Below are 17033 nucleotides of genomic sequence, written 5' to 3'. Positions count from 1 at the left end.
GGTCTGAGTCTCAGAGGTGGCCCGTCGCCCTGAGTGAGAACCCAGCCCCACATGGGAGCAGTCACATCCTTCACTCTCTGAAAGCACCTGTCCATGCTAGTGCCACCTGTCCTGTGCTGTCGAAAGTGCCCCTCTGAACAGACCAGCCGTGTGCAAGATTACCAGCCCCTGTTGCCTGCAGGGCTCGAAGCCAAGCCCTTTCTCATTAAACAGCTGTTGAATCTTCTAGTCAGAACCCTCGCAGCCAAAGATCCCTGCTACTTCCCCAGCGTCCGTAATGAGCAGGGCGGAGACAGAGCAACCCGTTCACATTTATACCAGGTAGATAATATGTCCGGCTAACGGGAGGGAAGCCATGCCGCTCACAAACCGCATCCAAGGTTGGAAGCATTTTACCTGATTCAGGTCAGAAAACAATCCTTGTGCCTCATTTCTCTGACACCAGAAGTTCTGTAAAAAGAATACGACTGACATTTTAATTTTAGAGTTCTCAAGGAGAATATAAAAAGAGTATCAAAAATACCAGTGGCTGTGACTTGAATATAAGGCGCATTGCCACTGCCGTTTGTGTGCACCAGGAGTAGACGGTCCCTCTGTCTCCTCGGGGACCAAACACATATGCCTGCCTAAGATGGGAGGCACCCACAACCTGGCATCTGCTCCAGTTGGGATATGAGGCCTGGGGCGGGGCATGGCTGGGTGTGCTTTATCAACTCGAAGGCTCTGACGGGCAGGAATCAGTCACAGAAAGCGTGGTGATGGCTCAAGGCAGAGGGAACAGAGAGGGCTTAGTCTGGGGTTTGGGGTTTGGGGTTTGGGGTTTTCCAGATCACAGGAGGGCAATAGAAATAGACTGCAAAGCAGACTTCCAGGAATCATTCCCTGAACCATATGACAGGCTGTCAGAGGGACTGCGCGTCGCCTTGGTCAGGAAGCGAGCTGTCACAGCAGCTGCTGGCTCCAAAACCAGCCACCTCCCCCATCTTCAGAGAGTCACTGCTGCTTGGCGCAAGTCAAGAATGCAAGCACCTTTGCCTCAGTCTACCCAGTAGATACATGGTCACTTCTGTCATGTGACCCAGCTACAAATCAAAGTCGCATGGTTCTTTACCACAGTCATGCTTCAAAGTCAGATTCTAGCCAGGGTATGGTTGGCTTTTAGTCTGTTTTTGTTTTCCCTTTTTCTTTTCAATGACCTTGGTATCCTGCAAGGAGTCCATACTGAAGATCTAATCCTCTCTGTCACAGTCGGTTCCTCTAGCCACCCAGTGCCTGCTCTCTGTTGGGGTCGAACGTCCTCGGAGCACATACAGCTCTCCTCGTCAGGCCACGTGTGACCTTGTAACCTACTGACGAAGATTGTCCATCTGCCCCCAGACACCATGGTGGCGTGGGAAATAAACACTGTCAGGAAGGGTGATACCACTGGACTTCTGTGGTGGGCCACCATCCCCAAGGAGAACAAGGACAGCCAGAGGAGAAGTGGGAGTAGGCTTCCGATCTTCTGAGAGAGCAGAGAGGGCATGGCAGTGCCAGTCATCAGTGAGGCGGGCAGAGCAACATAGGCACAAGTCTGGTATCCAGTTGTTCACTTGGGACATGAGTGGAAAACTATACTTCTAAGATGAATATGTCTGGTGGGTTCTGGGAGCCATACAATTGGACTTGTTCTCTCTCTCTCTCTCTCTCCCTCCCTCCCTCTGTGTCTCTCCTCTCTCTCTTTCTCTGTCTCTCTGTCTCTCTCTTTCTCTCTCCCTCCCTCCCTCTGTGTCTCTCCTCTCTCTCTGTCTCTCTGTCTCTGTCTCTGTCTCTCTCTCCCTCCCTTCCTCCCTCCCTCCGTGTCTCTCCTCTCTCTCTTTCTCTGTCTCTCTTTCTCTGTCTGTGTGTGTGTGTGTGTGTGTGTGTGTGTGTGTGTGTTGTGTGCTCGTGCGCACGCACACATGCACCACTATGCTTATGTGAAGGTCAGAGGACAACTTGGGGGAGTCAGCCCTCTTCCACTGCAGGGGTTCTAGGGACCAAACTCAGGCCATCAGTCTTCACAGCCTATACCTTTACTCACTGAGCCATCTTGCCAGCACAAATACAGTAATTTTTAAAACTATCTCTGAATCTTCACACAAACATGGAAATAGTAGGTAGCAAAGCTAGTGATGTTTGTCACTTTTTCATTTCTGTAACACATATCTGATGGAAACCATTTAAAAGGAGGATAGATTGAATTGTGGGTCATGAGGGTCACGATTTCAGAATTATTAGTCCATGTGTGGCTGGTTCCATTATTTCTGGATTGTGGCAAACCAAAGCATTGTAGTGGGGCAAGATTGTCCCTCTCTCACCAGGCAGGAAGCAGAAGTATCAGGGGAAGAGCCCAGGACAAGATCTGCCCCTCAGAAGCTTCCTCCGATTGGGCTACACCTCCCGCATTCTATTTCTTTCCAATAACACATCAAAGTATGACGAGTGTGTCAGCAGATCAGCCAGAGAGTGGGTCAGAGCCCTCATGATACAGTCACCTTCCCAGAGCCCATCAGCTGGCAGCAAGCTACTTGCTTATGTGACACAGGACACATCCAAATGGCATCAGCCATGGACAGCACTCACCTCAGAACTACACAGCAGGGTATTCTACAAGTCTCAGAAGGAAGGCAGACAGTGGAGATAATGCCAGGGTTTGTACATAGCACTGGGGTAGCTGATGAGCTCAGAATAGGAGGGTCTAAGAGTACAGGCACCCACTGGAAGTCATAGCATATGATGTGAGCATGGCGGTTTGCATGACTATGGCACCCATAGACCCATAGGGAGTGACACAATTAGGAGCTGTGGCCTTGTTGGAGGAAGTGTGTCACAGGGGGTTTTCAGATGCTCAAGCCAGACCCAGTGGCTCTCTCACTCTCTTCCTGCTGCCTACTGATCTGGATGTAGAAATCTCAGCTACCTCTCCAGCACCATGCTGCCACGCTTCCAACCATGATGTCAGTGGATTAGACTCCGAACCGTAAGCCAGCCCCCCATTAAATGTCTCCTTATAAGAGTTGGCATAGTCATGGCATCTCTTCACAGCAGTGGACAACAACGCGTATGGTTTAACAGTGGAGGGGTTTAACTAACTCAGAACCATTGTGTCCCATTGTCCTTGATGAGTTCTCAAGGGGTTGAAGCTGAGTAGATCACTTAAACTCTTGAAACCAAGTAAGCAAAGCTCCTCTCTGGCCAGCTGACAGTCTGAGGAGAATCTGTCGATGCATTGAAACTGAGCAAGACGTTGGCTGTAAAGATCAGGGAGCCAGGCAGAGGCACATGACCGTAGCCCTGCGCTTGGGATGTGAAAGCAGCAGAATTGAGCATTCAAGGCGACATAGCAACTTGAAGGCTAGCCTCAACCACCTAGCAAGTTCAAGGCTAGCCCGGGCTACATGAGACCCTTCCTCAAAAACCAAAAAGAAAATTTAAAAGATGCAAGAATTTAAGCACAAAGGAAGCCTCAGAGGGCAAACGGGCATGCCTTGATACTATTGATGGAACAAGAAAAGGGAGCTCTTCTGAGACTCCCCTCCTTCTCTAGGCTGAGGAGCTCACAAAGTCTGCATCGGGAGAGTGCCAGAGGCCACCCTGCATAAAGTTATGAGAACAAAGGACACGGAGCCTACAGACATCCCATAGACAAGCAGTGCGTGCCAGACCTCAGAAGATGCTGGAGGTGCAATGTGTCCGCTCAAAATAAGCTAAAATGCAAACCTATTAGATTCAGAACAAAAAAGACACAAAGAAGACTTAAGTGTTAAACACTGACAGTAGGCAAAAGTACCCGAGAGTGTCGCCTGGATTGGCTGGCCCCAGAAGCAGTGTAACCGTAAGGGGACCCTTCTTATGGAAAGAATATTGCTGTGAGCTATAGTGGACACAGTACTTCATACCAGGATAAAAAGAGTAGTGTGTTTCACACTCTGAAGAAAAGAAGGTGTGAGCCTTTAAAGGCTTCAAAGCTTTTCGTGTAAAAGGATCTCGTGCTCAGTAGGAGCCCACGGAGTGTTGCTTGCGTGGGCATAGTAGAGAGGAGCTGTAGACAACGTGACGAGAGACGTTTCTGTGGCTTCGACAAGTGACCCCAAAGGCTGGTGGCCAAGTAAACCTTCCTCTCATTTGAACCTGGTTACCCAATTACTTTGTCACAGCAACAGGACACTGATTAGTTCCAATGGTTCTCTACAGATCCAAAATAAAGGGCTAAAGGGAGAGGCCAAGAGGCCATAGCTCTGTGGTCAAATACTGTGCTCTATTGTGCGTACTACAACTCCGAACAAGCTAAGACAGGAAGGACATACACATCTAAAATCTGTTCTCAGGAGTCATACTCATGCTGATACTGTTAGCATTGTTATTCTGGGGCTGTTGTGCTGTTTACTATGAGATAAACTGAATAAATCACGAATAATTTATAAATTCTGTCATCCTTGACATCACACACACACACACACACACACACACACACCTCACTCACAATGCATGTAAACACATACATGCATGCACACACAAATATACACATGTGCATGAACACACACACCCACACATGCACATACAAACACGTACACTCCTGCACACACACACCCATCACACCCACATTCATATAAACACACACACATACAAATACATGTACTGCTCATACACACACACACAGAAGCATATGCATAAATTCATATAAATATCCACATGTGCACACACACGCATGCATATACACAAACATGCACATACATGAACCCATGCACACTGGTGTGTACGAACACACACACAAACACCCAGGTAGTCACACATGCACACATACACACACAGACTTGATAATGAGAATTTCTAGCCTTACATTTTAGTCTTAGAATGTCAGTTTCCCACCAATAGGAACCAGGGCTCCCCAGAAGAAGTTGCTGATTCTGGGCCTGTGTTGGGTACATATACAAGAAAACTGAAACCCCTCGTTGATCCAGATGGCAAGAAAGCTCTTGAAACAGTTGGGGTCCTCCTAGGAGGACTCTGAGCTTGAAGAAGCCCCCACTGGACAAGGACAGGTCAGTGTGGACCCTGTAAGAACGAGAGGTGCAGTGGAGCAAAGCTCAGACCCTGCTTCCGGCTGCACTTGCTAAGGTTTTAAGCTCGTTGTGGAGGCTGCGAGCAGTGCGCTGAGAGAGCAGTGGAGAGCAGGCGAGCACGGTCGCGGACTGGTGTGCAGATTTATGTGAGGAGGACGCTTACTGAGACGACAGTACCAACTGAGAGTTCCCAGGAGGAACAGAACGGTAAAGGCCTACTAGAACGGCACAGCACACACAGCGTCTACAGTAACTCTGGGACCCACTGCTATACTTTCTTACACAGTGGCCATTGGCCACCCATGGCTGTCATGTGCTTGTCAAGTGTCAAGTGATACTGAAAACCACCTTACATGTATATAATTTAAATCAGTTTAGGGTAAATTTAAATTGTCACGTGGCTAATTGCTGCCCCACTGCACAAGGGCACTTGGAGAGCCCTATCAGATGGAGTATCTACATTCTGGCCCTCAGAATGTGAGTTGGATGGAGAAGCGCATTCTTTTAAAGAACTGAACACATTTTCACTATACCACCTTGGTAGACGGAAGGCTGGGCTGCAGTGTGTGAGCATTTTGTTGGAAAGGTACACGCACTTTCATGAAAGAGCCGGAGAGAAGCAACAGATATTCGTGGAAAATGCGCGAACAGTATCCACAAAGCAAAGGCTGGCGCCCCTGAGGACACCGAAGCCTGGGAAAGGGTCTGGCTGGAAGTGTTTATCACAGCCACAGTGATGGCAGTTAGATGATAAGGGCCCTTAGTTCCTGATGGAGATTGTGAAAGAAAGACAGAGCACAGCAAAGCCAGATCACTAAGGCGCTTGCGGGAGTCCTGCTTCATTGTAACACACGTGTCCTGGGTGTCTTAGTAGACAAATTCTAGTTTGACCTGATGAGCGTTTTCTCCCAGAAAGAATGAGACAAAACCACCTTCTTATCCTTAGCATAGTATCTCAGTCCTCAGGCTAAGACATGGTCAGCAAGGAAGCGTTCGATGAGGTGGTGGTGATGACGACGACGACAATGATGATGATGATGATGATAAACCTTGTGGGAGATATACAAAGTTTTGGTAGCAACAGGCAGAGCACTGGGAAGGGAAATGGATCTTATGGGTCAAACCCTTACTAGATTTTCTGAAAATGCTCAATGGAGTTTGCTCTATGCCAAAATACATCAAGTATGATCAAAGAAAGTGTATAAGATTTTTTAACGTTTTTATTATATTTAATCTTTTTTTACAATTTAGTCATTTTCCCCCTCCCCTCCTCCTCCCCTGTCTCCAAAAGGATGTCTCCACCACCACCACCGGTCCCTCCACACCCCCGCCAGGCCTCCACATTCCCTGGGTGTCAAGTCTCTCAAGGGTTTGGTGTGTCTTCTCTCATTGAGGCCAGACCTGGCAATCCTCCGCTCTATATGTGTTGGGGGCCTCATATCAGCTGGTGTGTGCTGCCTGGTTGGTGGCTCAGTGTCTGAGAGATCGCCAGGGTTTGTGGAGACTGCTGGCCTTCCTATGGGGTCACCCTCCTCCTCAACTTCTTCCAGCCCTCTCCTAATTCAGCTACAGGGGTCCCCGATGTCAGTCCATTGGTTGGGTGTAAGTATCTGCATCTGACTCTTTGAGCTGCTTGTTGGACCTCTCAGAGGACAGCCATGCTAGGCTCCTGTCTGTAAGCATACTATAGCATCAGTAAATCAGTAACACTGTCAGGCCTTGGGGCCTCCCCTTGACCTGGATCCCAAGTTGGGTCTGTCACTGGACCTCCTTTCCCTCAGTCTCCTCTCCATTTTTGTCCCTGCAGTTGTTTTAGACAGGAACAATTCTGGGCCAGAGTTTTTGACTGTGGGATGGCAACCACATCCCTCCACTTGATGCCCTGTCTCCCTACTGGAGGCGGACTCTGCAAGTTCCCTCTCCCCACTCTTGGGCATTTCATCTAGGATCCCTCCCTTTGAGTCCTGAGGTTCTCTCACCTCCCAGGTCTCTGGTACTTTCTAGAGGGTCGCCCTACCTCCTACATCCTGAGGTTGCCTGTTTTCATTCATTCTGCTGGCCCTCGGGGCTTTACCCCTGGTCCAATCCCCTATGTCCCCACCCCGATACCTAACCAGGTTCAACTTTTCCCCTGCCCCTCCTCTTCCCCTCTCCCACCCAATTCCCTCCCTCCCTCCCTCCCTCCCTCCCTCCCTCCCTCCCTCCCTCCCTCTGTCCTCTGCTTTCTTCTCCCTCCCAAGTGGGATTGAAGCATCCTCACTTAGGCCCTTTGATTTGTTAACTTTCTTGAGTTCTGTTGATTGTATCCTGGGTATTCTGTACTTTTTTTTTTTTTTTGGCTAATATCCACTTATTACTGAGTGCATACCATGCATGTCCTTGTGTGTCTGAGTTACCTCACTCAGGATGATATTTTCTAGTTCAGTCCATTTGCCTGCAAAACTCAGGATGTTCTTGTTCTTAATAGCTGAGTAGTATTCCATTGTGTAAATGAACCACATTTTCTGTATCCATTCTTCAGTTGAGGGACATCTGGTTGTTTCCAGTTTCTGGCTATCACAGATAAGTCCGCTATGAACATAGTGGAAATGTGCCCCTGTGGCACGGTGGGGCATCATTTGGGTATATTCCCAAGAGTGGTATTTCTGGGTCTTTAGATAGGTCTATTTCCAACTTTCTGAGGAACCCCCAGACTGATGTCCAGAGTGGTTGTACCAGTCTGCAATCCCACCAGCAATGGAGGAGTGTTCCTCTTTCTCCTCATCCTCACCAGCATCTGCTGTCACCTGAGGTTTTGATCTTAACCATTTCTGATTGGTGCAAGGTAGAATCTCAGAGTTGTTTTAATTTGCATTTCCCTGAGTGTGTAAGATTTTGACATAGCATAAAGAATCACATACGGTTGTTAAAATTATGAAAGTGTTGTCTAATAGTTTAACCACCAAATTTTGCGTAGTAGTTTAAACCACTAACCATGAATCCTCATGATGTCACTGAATTCTGAAAATGTCTCAGCCCCAGGCCAGTGAACATTTACTGGTTATTCAATACGTGCAAGTCAGAAGTCACCTTAACAGGGACTAAACTCTAAAGAGCTCAAACATTAGTTCTGCATTCAAGTAGAAGATGGAGGGTTTTTTTTCTTTTTATCAGAAATGGCTGTGTTAAAAACACCCCCACTGAACAAAGAACACTAAAGGGCACCAGTGAGGATCCCCTTAAAGACATCTGGTGTGTCTAATGAATTTCTGCCTGGGGCGTTTCTCTTCTGCAAGTGAGAGCCGCAGTTAAGGCCGAATGTCATCAGTGCTCACCCAGCGATGTGTACTAAGCAGCCCGTAAACAAATGGGTAAATACATTATCCTAAACGAGACCGCACCGTTCCTTAGGGGAAATACAGAACACCCTGTCGGCATCTGCAATGTAATTATAATATTTTATGTCCAAAACTACGACTGGCATTTGAGTGAGGGGCCATAGGTCTTCTCCCTTGGAGGCTGTGAGAGCTTAAAGCTGAATTTCCTCTGTCATGCCCAGGAGACAAGTGTTGACTTACTTACTTATTTAGTTAGTTAGTTAGTTTTCACAGTGCGCTAATAAGCTAGGTCTCTCTGCTGGAGTCTATAAAAGAGGTTCGCCTCAAAGTTTCTCCAGTGTGTGGAATTTAAGTGCCAGCTTTGTTAGTTTTGTTTTGTTTTTGCTTCAATCTGGCACAGTGATGAGAGACTCCCGCCCAGGGCTGGTCTTTAACCTCACCCCAGCTCTCTCCAGGAGCCTCTGAGGGCTATAGATTTCCTTTTCTTTCCCACCTCAGAAATAAATGCATACAACAATTGAGAAGTAAAAAATGAATAAACAGACAAACAAAATCTCCTCAGTAGAAAATCAGAGGCGAATCTATTATTCCTGCTCATGTCTTTATAATTAAACATTAAACGGTGCTCTCCAGTGTAGGGATAGTAGTATTTTGTCATTTACAAGAAAATTCATGGGCTGGAGAGATGGCTCAGTGGTTAAGAGCACTGACTGCTCTTCCAGAGGTCCTGAGTTCAAATCCTAGCAACCATATGGTGGCTCACAACCATCTGTAATGGGATCTGACACCCTCTCTGGTGTGTCTGCAGACAGCAACGGTGTACTCATATACATGAAATAGATAAATATATCTCTAAAAGAAGAAAGTTCATATTTAAAAAATTTGGGACACAGAGGCAGGAGGATCAGGAGTTAAGCAGCCCAAGCTGCATGATAAAATCTTTTCTCAAGAAAAACTGAGTCAGGCATGGCGATGTGTCCCTGTAATTCCAGCATTCAGACATCTGAGGCTAGCCTATGCTACATAGAAAGATTGGCCAGCCTGCTACCACAAGATATGAGTGTTCAGGGGATACCCAGAGGCCCATCCACAGCCACAGCACACACTGTGTGCTAGTAGAAGACACCCAGATCCCAGTCAGCTGTGTGGCCGGCCCACAGTGGGAGCCATTGCAATGAGCAAGTGTGTGGTGGACAGAAGGGAGAAAGAGTAGGATGGTTTTTGCTCTGTGTAGAGAGGTGGAGCTGGGAGGCCAGGGTGAGAGGGTCGTGAGCATCCTGTTGAGTAGTCTGTCCTGTCTCCTAACTAAAGACCATGTGAGCATCCCTGCTCTGAGTCGCCCCATGGTCTGGGACCATATTGATGGCCAAAGGCTGGGAAGAGCTGGCCCCGCCCCTCACTGGCTCTGGCACTTGGGAGAGCAGAGCCCTGCCCCTCACTTGCTTGGCACAGTAGAGCTGGCCCTGGTGGTAGGAGCCCGGGCGAGCATGGGAGAGCTGGCCCTGCCACCCATCTACCGTGAGGTGATGTGGGTGTGGTTGAGCCACCCCTGAGGGTATGAAAGCAGGAGAGCTGGCCCTTCTCCTTGCTGACCGCAGCATTGGGTGAGCCAGCCCGGCAGTGCTGGAGAGCTGGCTCTGTGGTGCAAGTGTAGGAGAGCTGGCTCTGTGGTGTGGTTGTGGGTGTGGGAGAGCTGGCTTTGTGGTGTGGGTGTGGGGGAGCTGGCTCTGTGGTGTGGGTGTGGGAGAGCTGGCTCTGTGGTGTGGGTGTGGGAGAGCTGGCTCTGTGGTGTGGGTGTGGGAGAGCTGGCTCTGTGGTGTGGGTGTGGAGAGCTGGCTCTGTGGTGTGGGTGTGGGGGAGCTGGCTCTGTGGTGCGGGTGTGGGGGAGCTGGCTCTATGGTGCGGGTGTGGGGGAGCTGGCAGGCTGACCAACTCAGCTACCACACAGGCCCAGATCCAGGGCTTGGTGTTGGCCCAACCCAACATCATCCACCCCATCTGTGAACTGCTGGAGGGTGTGAAGGGGCCAGTCCTGCAGGGTCTCCATGATACCGGACAACTGGATATCGGAGAGGACTCCCAGTGAGGATCCAACGTTGATAGAAGCTGGAGGCCTTGAGCCAGACCAACGAGTAATTGTAATGAGAATTTGTGATTGAGATGTGTGGACAAAGGCGTATACTGTGGGACACACTGTCACACACTACAGCTTCAGCGACAAGATGTTTTTTGTTTTGTTTTATTTGTTTTATTTTGTTGTTGTTGTTTTTCTTTTGTGGGAAGGTTGCAGGGGTGGAAGGCGGATATGAAGGGATGGGAGATGAGTGGTATTGGGGTGCACATGTGAAACTCGTAAGAACCAGTAAAAAGTTTTAAAGTGCTATTTAAATAGAGTATGGTGAGTGGTAGTACATCTGCCTAAGGGGTCCAGGGCCCTGGGTTTGATTCCCATCACCATAAAAATGTGAACAAGCTCTTAGCGCTCTCCGTCTCTCATCTGTGTGACCGATAGTGGCCGTGATAGGCCAAGCTTTCTCAGGTGTTAGAATCCTCCCGTGGGCTCTTCGGCTAGCTCGCCCTCAGATGTCCTGACTCAGGTGTGATGCAGGGGCTGAGAATCTGTGGTTCTGATGATGTGGTTCCCGGCGCAGCTGGTGCCACTGACCGGCCGGCTACACTGAACTACAGTGAGGTCTGTGAAGGCTTCCTCCCTGTGTCTGGATCAGGAAACAACGGTTCTTTGCAAATCCATTTCTCCCTGTGCCCTGTTATTCCAGCAGCCCTGGGGATATCTTGAGTTTCCTTCTGACTGGAGTGCAGCAGGAACTATCCTAACATCACAGTTTTATTGTTCAAGGCAGCACTCCCATGTATCATGGACGGACCTACGGGCTGAGGAGGACTCCCAGTTTGTTTCTTGATGAGAAAGCAAAGTTGTTGGATGAAGTGCCTGGCCCCATTTGTGGTTGCCCTGACCCTCCTTCTTTTGGGATGGCAGGGTCTCTTTCTCCGCTAGTCATAAGGTTGGAGTTCCCAGATGGCATCTTTGAGCAGCCATTGGATGTCTGTATCCTTGCCAGGAATGTCATGCACATGGGGTGCCATGCAAAGGTCAAGGTTCAAAGAGAGAACAGGGCCCATCAGTTCGGTTTTACAAATAGTTAGCTTATCTGAGTGATAGAGTGTGGAAAACCCGTGCTTCCCTCCTCCGAAGTAGGTGTGAAAGATGCGTGTGTAAGACCTCTGAGAAGAGCAGGCGCTGGGCTAATGTAGGCCGTGGGCTGACGGCGGAGTCCTAGAGGTGCTGTGGTAGCTGACTTGATGGTGATCTCTGAGGACCAGTGGAGTCACTTTCTATGAGGACCTGGTTAAAATGGTTCAGCACTGAATGCAACCAGCCACGAAAGAATCCTTACTGCTCACCTCGAATTATATTAACTGTAGAGTTCCGTTATGCTTCTGAGGAGAAATTATGAATAGATTTGTGTATTATGTCAGCCACCCACAATACTAATGTGTGAAGCGCAGACACTCAGGAGCCCTGTGCCTGCCCTGTGAAGCCCAGTCCTGCCAGCTGGCACAATGAGACTTGAGTGTCTCAGGATTCCTTCATCTCCGTGCTGCTGCTGCTGCTTCCTCTCCTGCCTTCCGTCCCTCCCTTACCCCTCATTCTCCCCCCTCTCTCTCTCCCTCTCTTTCTCTCTCCCTCTCTCTCTCCCTCCCTCTCTTTCTCTCTCCCTCTTCTTCTCTCTCTCTCCCTCCCTCTCTTTCTCTCTCCCTCTCTCTCTCTTTCTCTCTCTCTCTCCCTCCCTCTCTTTCTCTCTCCCTTTCTCTCTCTCTCTTCTTCTCTCTCTCTCCTTCTCTCTCTCTCTCTCTCTCCCTCCGTATGAAAGAGAGATTGAGATGTTTGTACATGTGTGCACATTTGTTTAAGACCAGAGGTTGGCATCAAGAGTCTTCTTCAGTTGCTCTGAACCTTGCTTTTCCTGGGGCTCACCCATTGACTGGCCAGTTAGCTCCAGGGATCTGCCTGGCCCTGATCCCCGGCTATGTCCCAAGGCTGGGGTCACACATCGCCACGACCAGCTTTACCTGAGGCACTGAACCCAGGCATTGTGCTCCTGTGGCTTCACTGACAGCCATCTCCCCAGCCCACCTTTTATCGTTTTGACCTTAAATGAATCACTCTATGCTCAAGTTTTATTCATTCTGGGAAAGATTCCATCTAAGACCATGTGACATTGTTAGAACGCCTTGAAAACCAGAGTACATGTGTGTCATAATCTGTAGGCCAAATAGGAGTCGAAACACATTATCCTGAGTCAAAAAAAGACTTGGTTTCTCGAGTGACTAATCATTTTATTTCAATTAAGGTGTCCTAGAAAGTCCAGCCATCCAGGATGGTGTGTCATACACAAAGGTGAAGTTTAGTGAGCCACCTTGATGGCCTGCCTGCCTTCTCCCTCCCTCCCTCCCTCCCTCCCTCCCTCCCTCCCTCCCTCCCTTCCTTCCCTTCCATTTTTCTTTTACTTTCTTTCTTTCTTTCTTTCTTTCTTTCTTTCTTTCTTTCTTTCTTTCTTCCATGTAGAAGCTTCTGTATATGCCTGCTTGCATGTGTTGGGACACATGTGTATGCACATACATGTACACATACATGTGGACGCCTGAGGTTGGGATCAGGACTCTTCCTTCATCATTCTTTAACCTTATTCTTTGAGGCAGGAGCCCTCAATCAAAACCAGAGCTCACTGCTACAGCTAGCTCAGCCAGCCAGCCCACTCCTGCAGGGAGGGCCCCCAGCTCTTTCCTTCCAAAGCTGGAATTGTGCCTCCATGCCCACCCGGCATTTCTGTGAGTTCTAGGACTCTGAACTTTGGTGTTCTTGCTTGCAGAGCCGGCAGTTTAACTACTGGGCCGTCCATCTCCAGTCTACCTTAAGGGCTTGCTAGAGGAGTGAGAAAAGTCCACATCTGAGTGCAGCACATCCTACGAAGACAGAGCTCTTGAACAATTTCTCTTTTTCCTTCATGTTACCACATTGCCCAGATTCCAGGAGAATGCTAATATTCCAGCAGCTTCTGACTTCCACTGCCAACCACCATCCCCTTTTAGCTCCAGAGTCCCAGCTAAGCAAATAGCCCATGCCTCTGTGCCTGCTCCCAGCCCAACGGAATGCGGTCTCGGTTACTAGAGTGTGAAGAACCTTGCTGGAGGATGGTCACGTGATGAAGCGTGCTGTCCTGTGTCCACGCCCTTCACTGTGTGTTTATTTTTCCATCCCTCCTCACCAGCCGCCTCTCGTTGACCTGAGCACACATGTGAGCAGCATGCACGCGAGCAGCACACGCGTGAGCACCACACACACGTGCATCCTCTGTGCCACCTCTGACTTGTTAGTTGACTCATCCCTGAGGGCCTGACTGCCCCAGCTAAGGATGCAGTGATAGTGGGCGTTCCAACGGCTGTAAGTTGAGGGTGTGTCAGACACCACCATGATGCATTCTGACAAGGAGACAGACAGTGCCTTCCTCAAGGGATAGACTAGAATCCATTTTTAATTTTTACAACCTTTTATTGATTCTTTGTGAGTTTTATTTCATGCACCCCAGTCTCACCTATCTCCCCGTACCCCGTACCCCATATCCACCCTTTGCCTTTGCAGCACACCCACAGTAACACACACACACACACACACACACACACACACACACACACACACACACGGGCGTGCAATGAGTCACTGGTCTGGTAAGATCTCTGGCCTCTGTGACACCATCAATATTGTATCCTTTCCAGGCCTCCTCCTGGTTATCCTGTCTTTATCCCATGTCATGGAGATCCTGCAGCTTTGGATCAGCAGGACCGGCCCTTTCACATGTCGCAACCATTTGCAGATGTAGATGTAGATGTTGAGGTTGGCCAACTCAAGCCCTGGATCTGGGCCTGGGTGGTAGTTGAGCCGGTCAGCATGCTAGCTCTCCCTTATCCACAACACCAGGCCAGGTTCTCCAAAACTGGTCAGGCCCGGCCACCCAATGCTGTCACTGACAGGAAGGGCAGGGTCAGCTCTCCTGTTCTTATACCCTCAGGGCCTGCTTGCCACACCCATATTCCCAGGGCCAGCTCCTTAGTGCTGCTCTCAAGGTGCAGGGCGCAGGGCAGGGCGGGGTGGGGGGATGTGGAGGAGTAGGATGGAGGGGGCGTTGAATAGAGAATTCTTGGGTGCTCCAGAAAGGAAGGGAACTGTCTGTCACAGATCCACAGTTCCTTCCCTTAAAAACAGATGTGCTATAGAATTAAGAAGTGGGTATTAGCACCCCAAGATATAATCACCTCATGCTAATATCTCCAGTAAGATCTGAGGCCAGGTCTGATGTGTGACACGTTAACTTTTACATGTCATAGAATGGGGAAGAACTGAGAACAGAGTGTTTTAGGTGGGCCGGTTATCTCAGGATAGCTTCTGGCTGTCAAGGCTTTTAGAATTTTGGAGCTTCAAGTAAGAAATTATGCATAAACTGTGGTTTGTATTTACTGAGTGCTTGTCTTGGGCCAGGCACGACACTAAGCAGACATTTTACTGCCATAAACTCATGGCCAGAATTATCACTCTCTCCCACACTATTGAGTTCTACTTATTCTTTATAAAAAAAAAAATGTTTGCAAGGACGACAAACAGAACTTAGGTGTAGCCACCACGTGAAGCTGCTTCCAGTGGGAGCCAGACGGGCACACGACTATAGAGCTGACATCTGTAAGGGACAGGGGCCTCTGTCCTGCCTGGGCAGTGTTTATCCCTTTTCTTTCAGGCCGTGACAACTGCAGAGGTTGCCCTTGGTCGGTAGAGCCCATGTTATGGTGAGTGGTTCTCGTAATGCAGCCCTCTCTTTCGTCTTTTACAGAACCCCCATCTCAGCTTTCTCGCAAGACAACATTTATGAAGTTCAGCCCCCGAGAGTAGACAGAAAGTCCACAGAGATCTTCCAGGCCCACATCCAGGCCAGCCAAGGTATCATGCAGCCCCTTGGCAAAGAGGACACTGCCATATACCGGGAGTACATCAGAAACCGCTACTTATAACGACGGCCCCGAGGACAGTGGGGTTAGCTTCTTTTCAGTGTTGTCTGCGAGAAGGAATTCCCAGGACCTGGAGATGCAGCTCAGTAGTAAAGGACACGTACTTCCAGAGGCTCGGAACCTGGTCCCCAGCACCCGTATCACAACCTTCGGTAACTCCAGCTACAAAGAATCCAATGTTGTCTTCTGTATTTTGTACACACCTATACTCAAGTGGGTGCCTGTGTGTGTACACCCATGCACAGGCGAACATGCATATGCGTGCACATGCTTGCACACACACACACACACACACTAAAAATACTAGAAGTGAAATCCTTAATAACCAATTCATCCAAATCATGGATCTGAAGCTTTTCACCCCTTTGAACCATGCAAATTACTAACTACAGGTAATAAAGAAGTGTCTGCCTCTGTTGCTGTTCCTGCTTCTGACTTATTTTAGGAAAAAAAATCACATTATGAAATGACAAGTGAAATTTTGCTTTATGAAGCTGATAGGCTTGTGCGAGTATCTACTATGTGCCAAGAGCTATGGCAAGGTCTAGAAATAGCCCAGGAACAAAATAGCCCAACGTATTTTCTCTTAGGGAGAATAAGCAATGAGCTTTTCTTTACCCTTGCCATCTTTAATTTATCCTGGTTGGTTTATATGTTAATTTTACATTTTGATGGGAAAAATATCTCCTTATTCAGAAAGCTGTGCTCTCGGGAAATATACTCTGATGAGTTTATGGTAAAGAGACCAGGATTCCCCGAAGTCCCATCCTAAACAGGGTTCAGGACAAACAGCACAGGACAAAACATTAATAACTGAAATCTGGGGCGAGACCAAGCTATGTCCACTAGTCTGAGAACTCTGTAACTGAAAATTACATACAAAGGAAAACATTAAAAGTAGCCGTCTGAGCGCCCGGAGAGATGGGCCATGCTTAGAGTGCATAAGGCTCTTACAGAGAACCTCGGCTCAGCAACCAGCACCCATGGGGTGGCTCACAACCAGCTGTAACTCCAGCCCCAAGGGACCTGACGCCAGCTTCTGACTTCATCGGCAACTGGACTCACACGCACCCCACCCCACCCCCACACACATCATTTTAAAACCTAATTCTTTAGTGGTTGTTCTAAACAGCCGTGTGGTGCAGAGTCCTGAGACATATTTGACACTCAGAACTCAGGCATGTGATGGGCACATCCGGTTAGTATTTTTACATTGTCAGACACTAACATGGCAACCGTGTGTTTGCACAGTTGGACACAAGGGTTTGAAGCCATTCTGTATGTCTCAGTTCCCTCCCATACATAGCATAGAGGAGGGGTAAACCGTCTAGCCCTAGGAGTTTAGCAGCGACTCTGGAACCCTGGGGTTCTTGGGAGCTTTCACATTGCAGCTAAATTTGAAGCCCCGTTTAGCAGACATTTTTGATTGACACCATCATGATGTAAGATTAGAGAACGACAAAGGGGTAGGGGACTTTGTATTGGTGCAGTTTCCATCTCTGCATAAGAGCTTGGTGTACTGGGCGGGTTCCCACGTGACTCTTCCCAAGTTACA

General features: G+C 48.7%; 1 protein-coding gene across 4 annotated transcripts in view; it reads left to right on the top strand.

The window, feature by feature from the left end:
* The window catches only part of Fig4 (FIG4 phosphoinositide 5-phosphatase), a 123462-nt gene extending 107568 nt beyond the window's left edge, over nt 1-15894 (top strand). For all 4 annotated transcript variants that reach the window (XM_006256541.5, NM_001047096.1, XM_006256540.4 and 1 more), the window contains one exon: nt 15304-15894. In XM_006256541.5, the coding sequence (XP_006256603.1) occupies nt 15304-15481 (178 nt within the window). In that variant the 3' untranslated portion in view covers nt 15482-15894. The remainder of the gene's footprint in view (nt 1-15303) is intronic.
* The last annotated feature ends 1139 nt before the right edge of the window (nt 15895-17033 follow it).

Source organism: Rattus norvegicus, chromosome 20 (genome assembly GCF_036323735.1).
Source record: "Rattus norvegicus strain BN/NHsdMcwi chromosome 20, GRCr8, whole genome shotgun sequence".
NCBI lineage: Eukaryota > Metazoa > Chordata > Mammalia > Rodentia > Muridae > Rattus > Rattus norvegicus.
This window is presented reverse-complemented; position numbering and strand designations above follow the sequence as displayed.